This window comes from Mustela putorius, unplaced genomic scaffold (genome assembly GCF_011764305.1).
Source record: "Mustela putorius furo isolate JIRA1106 unplaced genomic scaffold, ASM1176430v1.1 tig00000139_pilon_pilon_pilon, whole genome shotgun sequence".
NCBI lineage: Eukaryota > Metazoa > Chordata > Mammalia > Carnivora > Mustelidae > Mustela > Mustela putorius.
The window spans coordinates 11,013,078-11,026,076 of record NW_025421293.1 but is presented as its reverse complement, the minus strand read 5'-3'; the positions used below and the strand labels follow the sequence as shown (position 1 = coordinate 11,026,076).

The window sequence follows — 12,999 nt, the reverse complement described above, 5'->3', positions numbered from 1 at the left end:
GACCTCCAGCAAGTGTGACGTGACCCACATGGGTCGACAGGTCTCTTCTCTGGCTTTCTGGGGCAGGGGCGGGCGGGAGGAGATGAGGCCATATGGGGTCAGGGGCTCCTGGGACTACTGACCAGACCCTCCCCACGTGTCCCTTCCTCCCCAGCGAGCACTCAGTGACCTGGAGGCTGGGGATGGCCCACGCAGCTCGGGGATGGTTTCACCCCTCGCCTGGTGACCTGCGGAGCTTGTCCTACCTAAGGCCTGTCCCAGTGGCCTGGAGCAGCCCAGAGCAGCCTGATGGGAGACGGGGCCCAGCCTCCCCGTGGCTCCAGCTACCTCAACCGTCAGGCTCTGGGCACCGGGAAGGTGCAGGGTCCGTGCCGGCTGCCCCTCTGTGGGCCTTGGCCCTGACTCTGGCTCCAATGGAGCACTGGGGGCTTGAGGCAGAGAGGAGGTGCCAACTCCCCAGGGAGTGTGAACCTTGGCTGCCCACAAGTGTGCTCACCCTGGGAGGCCTGGCTTTGCCCCGCCTCGCTCTGGGCCTTGGAGCAGGTGCTGGCTGTGCACTCCCTCAGGACTCTGGCTGGTCCCAGGGAGGGGTGACAGTGCTGCGACCCGCAAATGGACTATGGGGTGGCCCCCACCCTGGGGCTATAAGTGGGTGTCTGCCCCTCCAAGCTTGGCCAGAGCATACTCTGCCCCAAACGAGGACATCGGAATCTCCTTTTGGGGCCTTCTCCCAGTGAACTGGAGGGACGCCCTTGCAGAACATTCACTCTGGAGCCTGGAGAAGGTGACAGATGCCCTTGAACATGCCCAGCCAGTGGGCACAATTGGCCTTCAGGTTCCTTTCCCAGCCCCAGCCTCCTGGGGCAGCTCAGAAGAAAGCAGGAGAAAGGACATCGCTGGGTACAGGGATCTGGGGGCCTGGGCACCTAGTCTAGGACTTGGAAGCTGGAAGAAACTGCAGCTGGCTGCAGCCTAGAAGCAGAACAGGCAGGACAGATGCTGGGCAGGGATCCGGAGGAGGTGAGGATTAGGAAGACACGCCATGTCAGACTGGAGAATTGGGGGCGTTATCCAGCAGACAAGTTTTAGTTCAGTTTGGGGAGCCTTAAAGTGGGATAGTGTGGTCAAGGTATGGGCAGAGAGAACAGAAAGATGTTCCGGTGCTGGGTCAGCAGGACTTGGCAGGACTCGGGGGCTGATTGGCTGGAATGGGTCCTGCCAGGGAACCCTGGAATGGGTCCCCTGCGCAGAGCAGTCGTTGGGCTGGATGACACAGTGGGAGGTAGCTGGGATCCCAGAGGCTCTTTCCCATGTGTGTCTGGAGGCCCTGGTGAGGTCAGTGGCTGGAGGAGACAGGGAGCAGGGCTGCTGTGGACAGGGATGATGTGTTAATTTCCTCCATCCTTCCCATGCTCCCGCTGACAGTTTCCAGCATCAGTAGATTCCCATTGCCTCTTTCCTTAACTTTCTTCCACAAAAGTCTGCACTGGGCTTTGAACTTGTCTCTTGGATTCTTCTTCTTTCCCTACAGTCAAATGGCTAATGTTGCTTTTGGACAGTATTTGGGACCTGTTCAGTTCTTGCCAGTCTCCCACAACTGCTCTTCGAGGCCATGTATGTTCTTTCTTTGTTCCCCACTCACAGCCATCCTATAAACCGGTGCCCGGTGGCTCAGTCTGGTTAAGCATCTGACTCTTGATTTCAGCTCAGGTCATGATCTCAGGGTCGTGAGATCGAATCCCATGTCAGGCTCCATGCTGGGTGTGGAGCCTGCTTAAGATTCTGTCTTCCTCTCCCTCCGCCCTTCCCCACCCTCTCTCCCACAGCTGGGGCCTCGGCTGGGACAGATGGGACGGCTTCATGTGGCCTCTCATCCTCCAGCCAAATAGCCAGGATGGTTCCCATGGTGGAGGCAGGGGTCCAAGAGAACCAAAGTCACAGAAGCAAAATCATAGATGCCCTCTTGATGTCTAAGCTCAGACCTCAGAGCTGGCATACCACCCTGCCACCACAGTCTCCTGGCAAGTGACAGGGCCAGCCCAGGTTCCAGGGGAGGGCTAATGGGTTCCACTCTTGATGAGAGGTGATGCCAAGTCACATGGCACGGGGCGTGGATTCAGGGAGGGGTAGAGAATCAGAGCCATTTTTACAATCAGTCAACTGCCTGCCCGCTTGGCCAGACATGCCGGTACAGATCACAGCCTCCTGAACTCCTCAGTGGCCAGCCCAGCTCTGGTTAGCCATCTCTGCGTGTCGTCCTGGTAGCATGCTTCTCCTTCTCTCTTACCTAGTCACCCATTGCCTAGTCCCCTGACTCTACTCCTTCCGGTGGACAGTAGTGCCCTGCACCTGCCTAGACCAATTAGTCTCCTTTCTGTGGGGGAAAGCACCCCAGTTTTCATTTGGGAAATTGTGCCTCCCCTATTCATAGGCCCTGAGCAGGGCTGATTGGACAAGGGTGGTCTCATGACTCCGGCTGGGCGGCTCAGCATTCAGTTAGCCTCAAGTTAGCACTGTTTGGAAAGGGAGGCTCCCTCTCTTCTAGATGAATTGTTGGATGTCTAGAGGGTGGAACCCCGGATGGGGCTGCCAGGACCACCATGTGGAGAACACCCGCCTGGGTGTAAAGCTGACACAGGGAAGAAGAGGAGAGAAGCCCCCTCCACACACCCCTTTGTTCCTGGATCCAACCATGCCTGAAGCAGATATCTGGACTCGTCAGTCTCTAAGCCAATACATTTCGCCTCTATTTGTAAACTTTCCAAATTTATTTTAGTTTTTTGGGTTAGGCTGGTTTGAATGGGTTTCTGTCGCTTGCAGCACTAAGAGGGTTGGCTAAGAGCACCCATCCACAGATGGTTATGGATGTTCACTTTTCACATTTCCAGTGAGCGCTCTTCATTCATAAATGCATTGGCCGATACTTCTTCACTGCCCACTATGTGCCAGGCACCATAGCGAGTGCAAACACCTATGGGTCAGCCTCCCTGAGTTTGGTTTTCTAGAGCCCTGCATCACGGTGTTTCTATACCTGAGTCAGCACAAGGCCCTATATGTGAGCCATACATGTACCCTGTCCCCCCAGCAACTCCTTACCAAGTGACAAGCTGTGAAGGCAAGCATTTATGCCCCAGGAATTTACCAATTTCTCAATAATACTACCCCAATAACATAGCCTAATTACATGCCACCTTTCCTGATCACACATGTTTACTAGGTAGTGTGCCCAACATTTTACATATTTTGGCTCGTTTCATGTTCACAGTGACCCTCTGAGATGGGTTTTTTGTCCTCTCGTTTTTACAAATAAAAAGTGAAACTCAGGAAGGTTTGTGACTTTTTGGATCAAAAACTCAGCCCTGTCTCCATGAAAGCCCATCCTCTGTGTGGAAATGTCTCCTTTGTGTTGCTCAACAAAATTTTACAAATCTCTGTGGGTCCCAGGGTCTTATCCAGTCTTTCTGCATTGTGACCCTCTCTCCCTGCCTCTGTATCCCCACCATGTGCTCACCTCTCAGTGTTCATCCACCTGGCTTTCTCTCCCATCATCCCCCTCGACCTGCTATCTCCCTGACAGGAAGCCACAGGGCACCCTTATTCTTATCGTAACTGACCTTTATTGAAGCAACACCGGGCACTGTTTGTCCTCCCTTGGCAAATTCTCACACACCCAGGCTCGGGCGACCAGGGGTCAAGGTGTACCCGATAACTCTCTCAACAGCTTGATTTCCCACTGGCCCCGCTGCTTCTAGCCTTTACACACAGCAATCGCTCAATCATTGCCCATTAGATCAAACTGAAATCACATCCAGATACAGGGCTCCCAAGCTACTCAGGAAAATGACTGCCTCCCTCCTGTCAGATGGTTTGGCCGCGTGCATTCGAAGCACTAGGACAAGATTTGCAAAGTAAAAGCCCACAGAAGCCTTAGCAAGCAAGGCAAACACAAGAAGTGGGCAGGTGCAAGAAAGCGACGCAAGACCAGGGATGGAGGATGGTTGACACAGGGGGACAGGAGAGAGCATGGGGGTGCCGGGGAGCAGATCCCCTGTCTGCAGGGAAAACCAGCCCATGGACTTCGCTGTGGGGAGGCACGCCTTGTGATACCTGATCTTCAGGCTTTCTCAAAAGAAGCTAGAAATCTAGATTTTTTTATTTACAATGTCCTGGTGAAATGTTGGCAGTCAGTGCAGAACTGCAAGGGAGAGTATCTGTGATAAGCCAAAGAAAACATGCCTGTGAGTCCAATGGGGCCCAGCTGTGAGTCCGTAACCCCTGAAATAGAGGGTCCGCACCCTTTGGCACATTCACACCGCCTTAGGGAATAGTGGGGTACCCCATAACAAAGGACGTGATTAGCTTTTCAATTTTAACAAGAGAACTGTGTTTGAGGCTAGTTGGCAGTTTCAGTTTCTAGATGAAAAGATGCTGATTACCTTGTTTTGAAGATGTCCTTTGTTTGAGGAAATTCACCCAGTGGGCCCGTCATTGGCAGGAAGGCAGGACCCGCACAGTGTTCTGGGGTTGGGGTCGGGGAAACCGTGAGCTACCACGAAACCAGCTGCTGGTTCCACAGACCAAGAGGTAAAGGGTCTGTTTAGTTGTGCAAATGAGCTACATCTTTACCTTGACAGTGTCTTGAAAGGGAAGGGAAATTATTTTCTCTAAAGAGAGTTTGGATTCTCGATGTCACCAGCATTGAATAAACACAGTGATTGTGTGTTCATGGACCATGTAGGGACAGTGTGGGGGGTTTCCACAGAAGGAAATGGATGTCCAGTTTGTCTCACATCCACGGGCAGAAGGGGAGAGTCCGCTGGCGTGGAGCTGGGGACTCCTTAGCGAAAGGTGATCTGGGCCCTGCCTCGTGAGAGCTACAGGGACAGAGGCCCTGCCTCCCCCACTGGGTACTGGGAAGAAACCTCCTGGGGCAGGGGGGTTTAGTTGCATTGGCAGAACTTAAATGTGTTAGTAGGGAATTGGTTCAGGGATGCAAGCAGGGCAGGCAAAAATGGCAGCTCAGAGCATAGGACCCAGACCAAGATTCAGGAGGCCACCACAACAGATGTGTGGCACATGGCCTCATCCCTCAAGAATTCTCCAGAAGCTCTTTGAGGAGGGAAAACCCAGGAGAAAGACCAGAACTCCCACAAGTCTGAGCCAGAGCAATCTTAGAAGCATTGTGATTTGAGCAGTTAAAATCCCCATGGCCTCCTATCCCCTAGTCTGGTGAAATGGATGATAACCATCACTAGGAAACTTACCCCACAGAAACAGGAATGCAGATAGTCATTGAGGCACACAGCTGTCCATTTGCTTGTGGAGTTGATCTGAAACAACAAGAACAGGCAAAGGATTTGTGAAAGGATACATGACAGTTGCATGTTGGACTGGAACTTAGTGATTAAAATATGGAGGTGTGAAGTCACGGGAGACGGCTTATGACAATAAATGAAAAAGAAAAATACAAAATTGGATGTAACAAGATGACCTTGGCTGAGATGAGTTTTTTAAACCCCAAGTGAGGAAGGAGAAGAAGGAGCAGTTCTGGCCAAGGCAACCTGTGGGATTGGCTTGTCCATGACCGCTGCATAGCCGCTCAGAACTGAGTACTATGGACGCTGGTGGGGGGGAGGCGGTTGCCCTAATGCTAACTTCCATGTGCTCGCCTTTCCCGGGGATGGGTTTTCTCCTGGAAATAGAAATCGTACCATTGGTCATCCTCGAAAAGGTGAATCTTGGGGCCTGAAATGAATCAAGTCAAGCTTTAGACTGGGCTGAAGGTGACCATTCTTCCCAGCTTGACTTTGGAAGCCAGAAGATGGCCCGGAATGGAATTTTCACAGGAGCCAGAGAGCCTGCCCTTGACCTATGGAGTGTGCTGAGCAGTCCTCTTGGTTGTCTGTGCAGACCCCACCCAATGCCCCTCCTCTCAATAAACCCAGTGGGCCCTTGGGGGCCATTTTCCACAGTATGTCTTTGCCCACTTGGCCACGATGTTGGATTTTGAGTGAACTCTTGGCCTAAGCTGAGCCAATCTGCACCCCGCCCAAGAAGATCTGAAATAAATACCTGGATATTTCAAGCTCATTATGGCCTCTCTCTGGAACAGAAGAGGAGTAGATTTGCCACGTGGGCCAGAGGAGCATAGACCAGTCTGCAGAAAAAGAGAAAAACAAGGTGCATGCCATCCAATCTCTTTTGCCATTTTTAAGTGTTCTCAGCCACTTAATCTAATCCATGAGAAATTATCCTCAGATTGTCAAAGAACTTTAAGCAATCATTAACTAATTTTTTAAAAAGATTTTATTTCTTTATTTGAGAGAGAAAGAGCAGATGAGCCAGGGGAGGGCAAAGAAGCAGACTCCCCACTAAGCACGGAGCCTGATGCAGGCATTAATCCCAGGACTCCAGGATCATGACCTGAGCCGAAGGCAGACGCTTAACCGACTGAACCACCCAGGTACCCAGCGGTCAATTTGATCCTCACTGGTGAACGAATCTGCAGAAAGTTCCTGTCTCCAAATAATTTCATATTATTCAAAAGAAGTATGTACATGCATGTGTATGTGTGTTGAGGCATACATGAATGTATATGTATATACATCCACATAGAAAATACTTCATCATTCCTCTGAGGACATCATGGACTCAGAGACATAATATGCAGAAATAAATCTCAGACATAACCTCATTCACATTCAGAGATCTGCATTTTCACAGCAAACTTGCGTGCAAAAAGAGAAATGAGAAGAGAAAACGTACCATTTTGTAGCATTATATTACGTAGCAAACTGAAACGTGTGCACAAGGTTTTGCTGATGCTTAAGGCTGAAACTTTATGTCATAAGCTCTAGAGAAGCATCAAAAGAAAGTATAAATCTCTTGGGTCAATATGAGCCAAGGTGCTATAATTTTTAACCCCCCCCCCAAAAAAGTTCACAAAGCTGACTCTATACCAAAAAAGGCACACACGCTGTACCCCCAATGGAAGGAGAGATGAACAGAGGGTGGCTTTTTCAAACTATCTGGATACTTTCAGTGCTTAACTTTGAACTGCCCTGAACAGGAGGCTGGTTTTTTTGTTTGTTTGTTTGATTGTTTGTTTGTTTTTTAAGATTCCATCTATTTATTTGACAGATAGAGATCACAAGTAGGCAGAGAGGCAAGCAGAGAGGAGGAAGCAGGCTCCCCACTGAGTAGAGAGCCCGATGTGGGGCTCCATCCCAAGACCCTGGGACCATGACCTGAGCCGAAGGCAGAGGCTTGAACCCACTAAGCCACCCAGGTGCCCTGAGGCTGTTTTATCTGTCTGTGGCAAAGAATGAAGAGTGGTTGTGTGCTTGCTCTGAAACTTTTTTACTTATAAAAAGCAAAAAACAGGGGTGCCTGGGTGGCTCAATGGGTTAAGCCTCTGCCTTCGGCTCAGGTCATGATCTCAGGGTTCTGGGATCGAGTCCCACGTTGGGCTCTGCTTTGCAGGGAGTCTGCTTCCCCCCTCTCTCTGCCTACTTGTAATCTCTCTCTCTGTCAAATAAATAAATAAAATCTTTTAAAAAAAACCTCCAACCCCAACAAACAAAAACAAACAAGCAAACAAAAAGGGAATAGGTGATAAGACCCCAGTCCCATTGATGAAATACACAGGTGTATGTTGTATGTAAATAGTTATACAATTGTCCGCATTTTGCTATACAAATCGATTTGTTTTATGATGCTTTTCAATGTGTAGGCCAGATCAGAAGCAACCAGGATGTCCCAAAATAGGGATCAGTGAAAAACAATGATGCTTGCCAACGAGTGACCCAAAATGTTAAGACCGGTCTCGGATTTTTACTTACGCGCTGGTCAAAGTCATTGAAATACATACTACTTGTCAAAAACACACCACTTAGTTACCAAAAATGATCTGAAGTTCCCAGAAATAAATGAGAATATTTGTACCTGCGTCAAGAACCATTTCTCACGTGCTCAAGAAAGTCATCCCAAAACCTTGGTTAGCCCTCCCTTATACTAAATTCGAATGGATATCTCTGAAGGAGGCTGTTTAAATGGACACTAATTAATACAATGTTGGTTCGTGAGCTGAACTGCAGAGTCTCAAGGGATCACTGCTCTAGCAGATATTTTTAATTTTGTCAGTTTTTTTCTCAGGCATAGTGGAAAATTCCATCTTGGGGAACCATTGGGCCCACTGTCTCCTGGATGCAGAACTTCTACCCTGATGGAGAGCTGGTTGCTGAGCTCTTATCTTCTTCTTCTTCTTCTTCTTTTTAAGATTTATTTATTAATTTGAGAGAGAGAGTGAAAGAGAGAGCATGAGAGGGGGCAGGGTCAGAGGGAGAAGCGGACTCCCCACTGAGGACAGAGCCTGATGTGGGACTCGATCCCTAGAGTCCTGGGTCATGAGCCGAAGGCAGTCACCCAACCAACGGAGCCACCCAGGTGCCCCCTCTTGTCTTACTCTGGGTCTCCCAGTATCCACCACTGAAGAATTCTTATCGTCACATTCTTCTCAATTGTCATCCCTTCTTCCTTCTTGGGATCATTTTCACTCTTCTCAAGTACCTACCTTACACTAGAACTTTTTTTTTTTTTTAAGATTTTACTTATTTATTTGACAGAGAGAGAGAGAGAGAGAGAAATCATGAGTAGTCAGAGAGGCAGGCAGAGAGAGAGGGAAGCAGGCTCCCCCCTGAGCAGAGAGCCTGATGCGGGGCTCGATCCCAGGACCCTGAGACCATGACCCAAGCCAAAGGCAGAGGCTTAACCCACTGAGCCACCCAGGCACCCCAACACTAGAACTTTTTTTAAAAAACGTTGTTATGTATTAATTTAATTAATCTGTACATCCAATGTGGGGCTCGAGATCAAGGGGGGTATGGCCTTCCAACTGAACCAGCCAGGCACCCCCACTTCAGAATTTTTTGTAGTGAGAGCCTGTCAGTGGTAGTAAATTCTTTCCATTTTTGTATCTGAAAATCTCTTTTTTAAAAAGTTTTATTTATTCATTTGAGAGAGAGAGCACAAGCAGGGAGAGTGATAGGCAGAGGGAGAAGCAGGATCCCCACTGAGCAAGGAGCCTGATGTGGGACTCAATCCCAGGACCCAAGGATCATGACCTGAGCTGAAGGCAGGTGCTTAATGGACTGAGCCACCCAGGCACGCTGGGATTTTCTTTTTTTTTTGTCTCACTTGGGATTCACTGGGATTCCTGAAACCGAGAATTTAGATATTTCATCTGTTTTGGAAAGTTCTTAGTAATTATTTTTCTGAATATTGTTTCTCTCTCATTCTTTCCATCTTTTCTTTCTTCTGATATCCCAATCAGACATTTTGTTTCTTACTCTATTCTCTCTTTCATGTTTTTCATCTATCTGCCCCATAAATTCTGTTTAATTTCTTCATATCTAACTCCTAACTCATTAATTCTCTCTTTAGCCATGTTTAATCTGCTTGATTCACCTACTGAATTTCTAATATCAATTATTATGGCTTTTATTTATAGCAGCTATATTTGGGGAGTGCCTGGTTGGCTCAGTCAGCAGAGCATGTGACTCTTGATCTTGGGGTCACAACTTCAAGTCCCACATTGGGTGTAGATGGCTTAAAAATAAAGTCTTTTTTTGAAATGTTCTATTTGGTTCTTTTTCAACTACGCCAGATCATTTTTTTATACTCTCTTGGTTCTCATTCGTATTTGTCTCCTTTTATCTACATAAACATGTTAAACACATTTAATTTTTTATCCTGTGTCTGCTAATTCTAATAACTAAAGTCTCTGCAAGTCCAATATTGCAGTGTCTCATTTCTGCGTTTCTAATTCACAGCGGCTTTCTCCTTGTGTGTGGTTTTTTTGCTTTTTGCTTGTTTTGCAGTTGTATTGAGATCTCTTATTCTTGGAAACTTGCCTGTGGTAATTCTTTAGAGTCTGAATTTAAAGTGCATTTCTGGGGGTGCCTGGATGGCTCAGTGGGTTAAAGCCTCTGCCTTCCCCTCAGGTCATGATCCCAGAGTCCTCTGCTCAGCAGGGAGCCTGCTTCCTCCTCTCTCTCTGCCTGCCTCTCCACCTGCCTCTCTGCCGACTTGTGATCTCTGTCTGTCAAATAAACAAAATCTTAAAAAAAAAAAAAAAAGTGAATTTCTGGGGCACCTGAGTGGCTCACTCAGTTAAGCACCTGCCTTCAGCTCAGGTCATGATCTCTAGGTCCTGGGATCGAGCCCTGTGTTGGGCTCCCAGCTCAGCAGGGAGTCTGCTTCTCCCTCTGGCCCTCCTTCAGCTCATGCTCTCTTTCTAGCTCTCTTAAATAAATAAAATCTTAAAAAACAAAATAAAGTGCATGTCTCTTGGTGGTTTTGTTTTGTTTTGTTTTATTTGTCACATAGGTACTATGAATTCCAGCCTCAAACTCATAGGTGGGTAGGGTCGTGTTGGGAATTTTTAAGGGAGAAGTGCCTGGATGCTCAGTGGGTTAAGCCTCTGCCTTTGGCTCAGGTCAAGCCCCATGTCCGGCCCTCTGCTCAGCAGGGAGCCTGCTTCCCTCCCCCCCTTGCCTGCCTGCCTCCCTACTTGTGCTCTCTGTCTGCCAAGTAAAAAATAAAATCTTAAAAAAAAAAAAAAAACAATTCTCAAGGGAGGGGGGCCTGGATGGTTCAGTAGGTTAAGCTGCTGCCTTCTGCTCAGGTCATGAACCCAGGGTCCCGGGATCAAGTTCCACATCAGCCTCCCTGCTCAACAGAGTCTGTTTCTCCCACTGCCTGTTGCTCCCCCTGCTTGTGCTCTTGCTGTCTCGGTCTCTCTTGGCAAATAAGTAAATAAAATCTAAATTTTATTAAATTTTTAAAAAAAAAGGAATTCGCAAGGAAGGAGTGCCAGGGTGGCTCAGCCAGTTGGGTATTGGGCTCTTGGTTTCTGCTAGGGTCATGATCTCAGGGTCATGAGATCAAGCCCCATGTAGGACTCCATGTTCAGTACGGAGTCTCCTTAAGACTCTCTCACTCTCTCCTTTTGCCCCTCCCCCTGCTCACTCTCTCGTTCTAAAAATCAATCAATAAATAAATCTTAAAAAAAAAAAAAAGAGTGATGCCTGGGTGGCTCAGTGGGCTTCTGCCTTCGGCTCAGGTCATGATCTCAGGGTCCTGGGATCAAGCCTTCCTGGGGCTCTGGGCTCAGTGGGGAGTCTGCTTCCGGATTCTCTCTCCCTCTCCCCCTCTCCCTCTGTGCCTCCTCCCCAACTCAGATAAATAAATAAATGTTAAAAAAAAAATTCTCAGGGAGACTTGTTTTTTGTTTGTTTGTTTGTTTTGTTTTGCTCCCTTCACCCAGACCCAAGGCTAAAAGAAGCCCTTCACCCTCTGTGATTTCCACCCTGGTGTACCCACCGAGGGTCCCAACTCTTGAGGGCCCTACTTTATATGCAGATCTCCAACCCTAACCCTCTCCCGTACTGTACAGACTTTTTCTCTTGTGTCCTTCTGAGCCCAGAACCATCAATACAAGCCTCCAGGGCTGATTCTAGATCCAGGCCTTCTATTCTTCTTTGGATTCTCGCTCTTTTATCATTCTGATTTTTGCAATATTTTACCTTTCTTCCAGCTCAGCTGTGTTGTGTAGGTCTTTCCCCATATCCTGACCTCCCTAGCAGGGTAGCTGGAGTCCTCGCAGAGCAGCCCAGGCATCCCAGAAACACATTTCCCAAGAGAGGGGATAGGGAAACTGCCAGTCCCCTTGAAAGCCAGGTCCTGAGCCAGAACAGCATCCCTTCTGTTTCATTCTATGAATTAACTTGAGTCTCAGGCGCATCCCAGAACCAGGCAGAGGAGGACTCCTGAGCACACAGCTACCAGGAGGTGTAGTTACTGAGCGTTACCACACGAGGTCGCTCTCCCCGGTATCTTGCCAGCGCGGAGGCTCTGCCCAGCTCCGGACCCCATCTGCTGAAATCCCCGCCCTGCAGCTGCCAGCCTCCCACCTGCCAGGGCTGGTCCTGAGAGGAGCACGTGTTGCCTGGTGCGGAGAGGCCTTTGCATGGCCTTCCAGCTCCAGGGAAGCTAGCTCTTGGGGGAGGGTGGGGAATGGGCCATTGCTGCAGGCTCAAAAGTTTTAGGGTAGCCCTGGGAGCTAGACATGGTCGAGGCCTCTGCCCACATATCTATGTACCTGGATTCCAGGTGTTTTCAACCAAGGCCCTACCCTTGACATAACAGACTCATTTTGGTTGGGCAAGTTAAAGTTTTCATAACTGAATATCTCCTTTCTGCTAGGGGCTGTCTGTGCTCCACCCACCAACGTAGCCACAGCCAGCCAGCTCCAAATCCCGCATTCTAATCACCTGCTTTCTTGCACCCCTCCCTGTTCCAACTGTCGCGGGATGGGTTCTCCAGAAGCATCCACTGCCGAGACAGGTCGAGGAATGACAGGAAATCTATACCTGTGAAAGGAAGAAGGAGAAACAGGACAGGGCATGGAGAAGCCAAATGGTCACACAGGCTCCGCAAAGCTCCGGCCACAGGATGGGAGTTCTGGACTAAGTGTTGTCTGCTAGAATGTCCCAAGTGAACTGGCCAAACCTTTACCTCCAGCTCACTCAGTCACCGGAAGCAGATATGGGTTGCCCCATGGAAGGGGTGACCTTGGGTGAGGTGGCCCCCCCCATAGGTGAGGCCAGCCCAGAAGACACTGATTGCAGGATCTTGACCACACTTCCTACACCTGGGTAGCAAGCTCTTTCTTACAAGTGTATCTGGGATGCTGGGTGGTGGCGGGAGTGGGGGGGGGGTGGGGGACCGCACATCTCTGTGAGAGAGAAACAAGTTGTGCAGAATAGAGGGCCAGAAGCTGGTCTGCAAAAAATCCTTGCAGCCAGTAAAAGTGTGAAAGGGTAAGTGAGTTCTCTGAGTCAAAATGGAAATTCTCTCCTGCGTGAATAGGTGCAATTATCCAGCTTATACAATTATGGACACATGATTCATTTTCCTCTTACACTTTTTCATCCAGTA

General features: G+C 48.9%; 1 protein-coding gene across 3 annotated transcripts in view; it reads left to right on the top strand.

Annotated features, from left to right (window-relative positions):
• LOC101694110 (Grid2 interacting protein) overlaps nucleotides 1-3,323 on the top strand; it is a 35,766-nt gene extending 32,443 nt beyond the window's left edge. For all 3 annotated transcript variants that reach the window (XM_045075134.1, XM_045075133.1, XM_045075132.1), the window contains one exon: nucleotides 155-3,323. In XM_045075134.1, coding sequence (XP_044931069.1) covers nucleotides 155-226 — 72 coding nt within the window. In that variant the 3' untranslated portion in view covers nucleotides 227-3,323. The remainder of the gene's footprint in view (nucleotides 1-154) is intronic.
• The last annotated feature ends 9,676 nt before the right edge of the window (nucleotides 3,324-12,999 follow it).